This window comes from Penicillium expansum (assembly GCF_000769745.1).
Source record: "Penicillium expansum strain MD-8 chromosome Unknown contig140, whole genome shotgun sequence".
Classification (NCBI taxonomy): domain Eukaryota; kingdom Fungi; phylum Ascomycota; class Eurotiomycetes; order Eurotiales; family Aspergillaceae; genus Penicillium; species Penicillium expansum.
In genome coordinates, this window is record NW_015971167.1 from 4096 (window position 1) to 6069 (window position 1974).

The following is a 1974-nucleotide window of genomic DNA, read 5'->3' on the forward strand; positions in this document are numbered from 1 at the left end:
AGAGGGAAAAAGGAGGCAATCAATTACACCAATTATTACCAACATGGTTTGAATTTAGCTCTATTTCCCGGAGATGTCTTTCTAACTTCTTTCTTCTATTCATTGATAAGCATTCACAGTGAAAATCTTTCTACTTCTTAAACTGACGGGTTATTGGATCCCACATATGATCTATCTTGACTAGAAGCCTAGTATAAATTGACCATTTCTATGATTCGGTCGACGAGGAAGCAAGAATATCTTGTTGAAGGAGATGAAATGCCACGAAAGCGAGTTTCAGTCGCAGTAAGTGCTCTTTTCGTTTTGATAAGCCGGCAAGTTCTAACCCTCAAATAGTGCACTCGATGCCGGAGGATGAAGATCAGATGTAACGGTGATATCCGCACTGGCCTACCTTGCTCAGCCTGCTGTCGTGTTGGAGCTACCGAATGCCAGTACAAACGAGTGAGCCAAAGTCCTCAATACTTACAATGAGAGCTTAAATAACCTTTATTCTTTACCCTCCTAGACACATTCTTTGTCCCTTGAAGAAGCATCTAGGTTTTATACAACCAATGCTCAAGAAGAAAGGCTAACCCTTATGGGCTCCAATCAAATCCGGGCTCTGTACCAGCAAGATGAGTGCGAACTGGATATCCTCTCATGGCAACAACCCGTCGGTATAGACCACTCCTATGTCGACCAGTCAGCCAACTACCAGGGTCAGACATTGCCTAGTTACATGCCGCATAGCACTGGAGGAATGCTCAACGGCTATAGCAACGTATGGGACAGCCTGCCTTCGGATCCTAGTGGCATACCCACCGAGGTCTTTGAAGACCAAAGTTGCAACTTAAACCAAGCTACGTACGGTTTCGTCCTCCCAGCCCAAGACATAGCCACGAAAATGCCCCGGTCAACAGAAGCAATGACCACACCTTATACAGACGCACACTGCATCCTCCCAGGCGGCCTCTCAGGCATAACCCCAGTCACACACGCAAAGGTCTGGAACTTCGGATTTGCAATCTCCCCAGAAGTTCCAATGGCTATCCAGAGCAAAGGTCTTACAGCATCAGCCCCTCGGAACGAATTAAGTCACTGGACTCAGATAAAGGAATACCCGACCTCATCCCCAGAAGACCCAACACCTCCGATATATGACTAGAGCGCACGTTCCTGCGTAGCGCTGGACAGCGTTTTCTCGAGCTAAAATATGACTGTGTGACTTATGTGTATTGGGTATGCGGGTAGTGAGCACAGTAAGTCTATGAGTGTTATCGAGGGTGATGTGCCCTGATCAGTGCATATATACGTGTTTGAAATACGGACTCGATGTTTGGTCTGCCTTTTGTTGTTGTTTATTCTGTTTCGTTTTGATTTAATACTCGTTCTATTTTGTCGTCATTTTCAGGTCTGTTTACCAAAAGAGGGAGAACATACACTCGGGGGACCATGATGAGATGCCTATCCTGTCGTACCCGTCTGCCAGGATCACTCCCTATACACTGTGGATTATATCTATGCTTGTGTCTGTTTCAAAAGTATGCTTTCTTTCATGCTATATGTAAAATTTAGTATTTTCTATCTTTATTACGAGAACTTGAAGTTTGCGATTTACTATCAAGAATGACTTGGAGTTTGTTAATTCTAGTCTAAAGTATGGGGCTATATGAACAGGTAAATCAGGTATTTTTTCTCCAAGGGTTGCCTAGATACGGATTTGATTTGAGCTACTCCTTATATCCTTACACGCTTTGTTTCTCAGTACTTTCGTTGGTGTAACCTGGAACATGTTGAACAATCTCGAATCTTCTGACTTTTTCCATGCGCGGTGAAAGGAGAGTCGAGGCCCTGTTGTCTCTCAATCGTTTCCTAAGCGATCCTTTCGAGAATATCATATGGTTGTGCCTTGCCAAATGACTAGGAGCGGGCTCTGATTTAGAAGCGCTAAACATATTAAACTCGACGCCTTGCTGTCTCGCCCTTTTACTT

The 1974-nt window shown here is 44.3% G+C and overlaps 1 protein-coding gene across 1 annotated transcript; it reads left to right on the forward strand.

Moving 5' to 3' along the window:
* Positions 1–580: 580 nt before the first annotated feature.
* On the forward strand, positions 581–1147 carry PEX2_041330 (uncharacterized protein; the record flags this gene model as incomplete). Its single annotated transcript, XM_016741408.1, has 1 exon — positions 581–1147. One exon carries the CDS (start codon positions 581–583, stop codon positions 1145–1147), a length of 567 nt encoding a protein of 188 aa, XP_016603693.1.
* Positions 1148–1974: the final 827 nt, after the last annotated feature.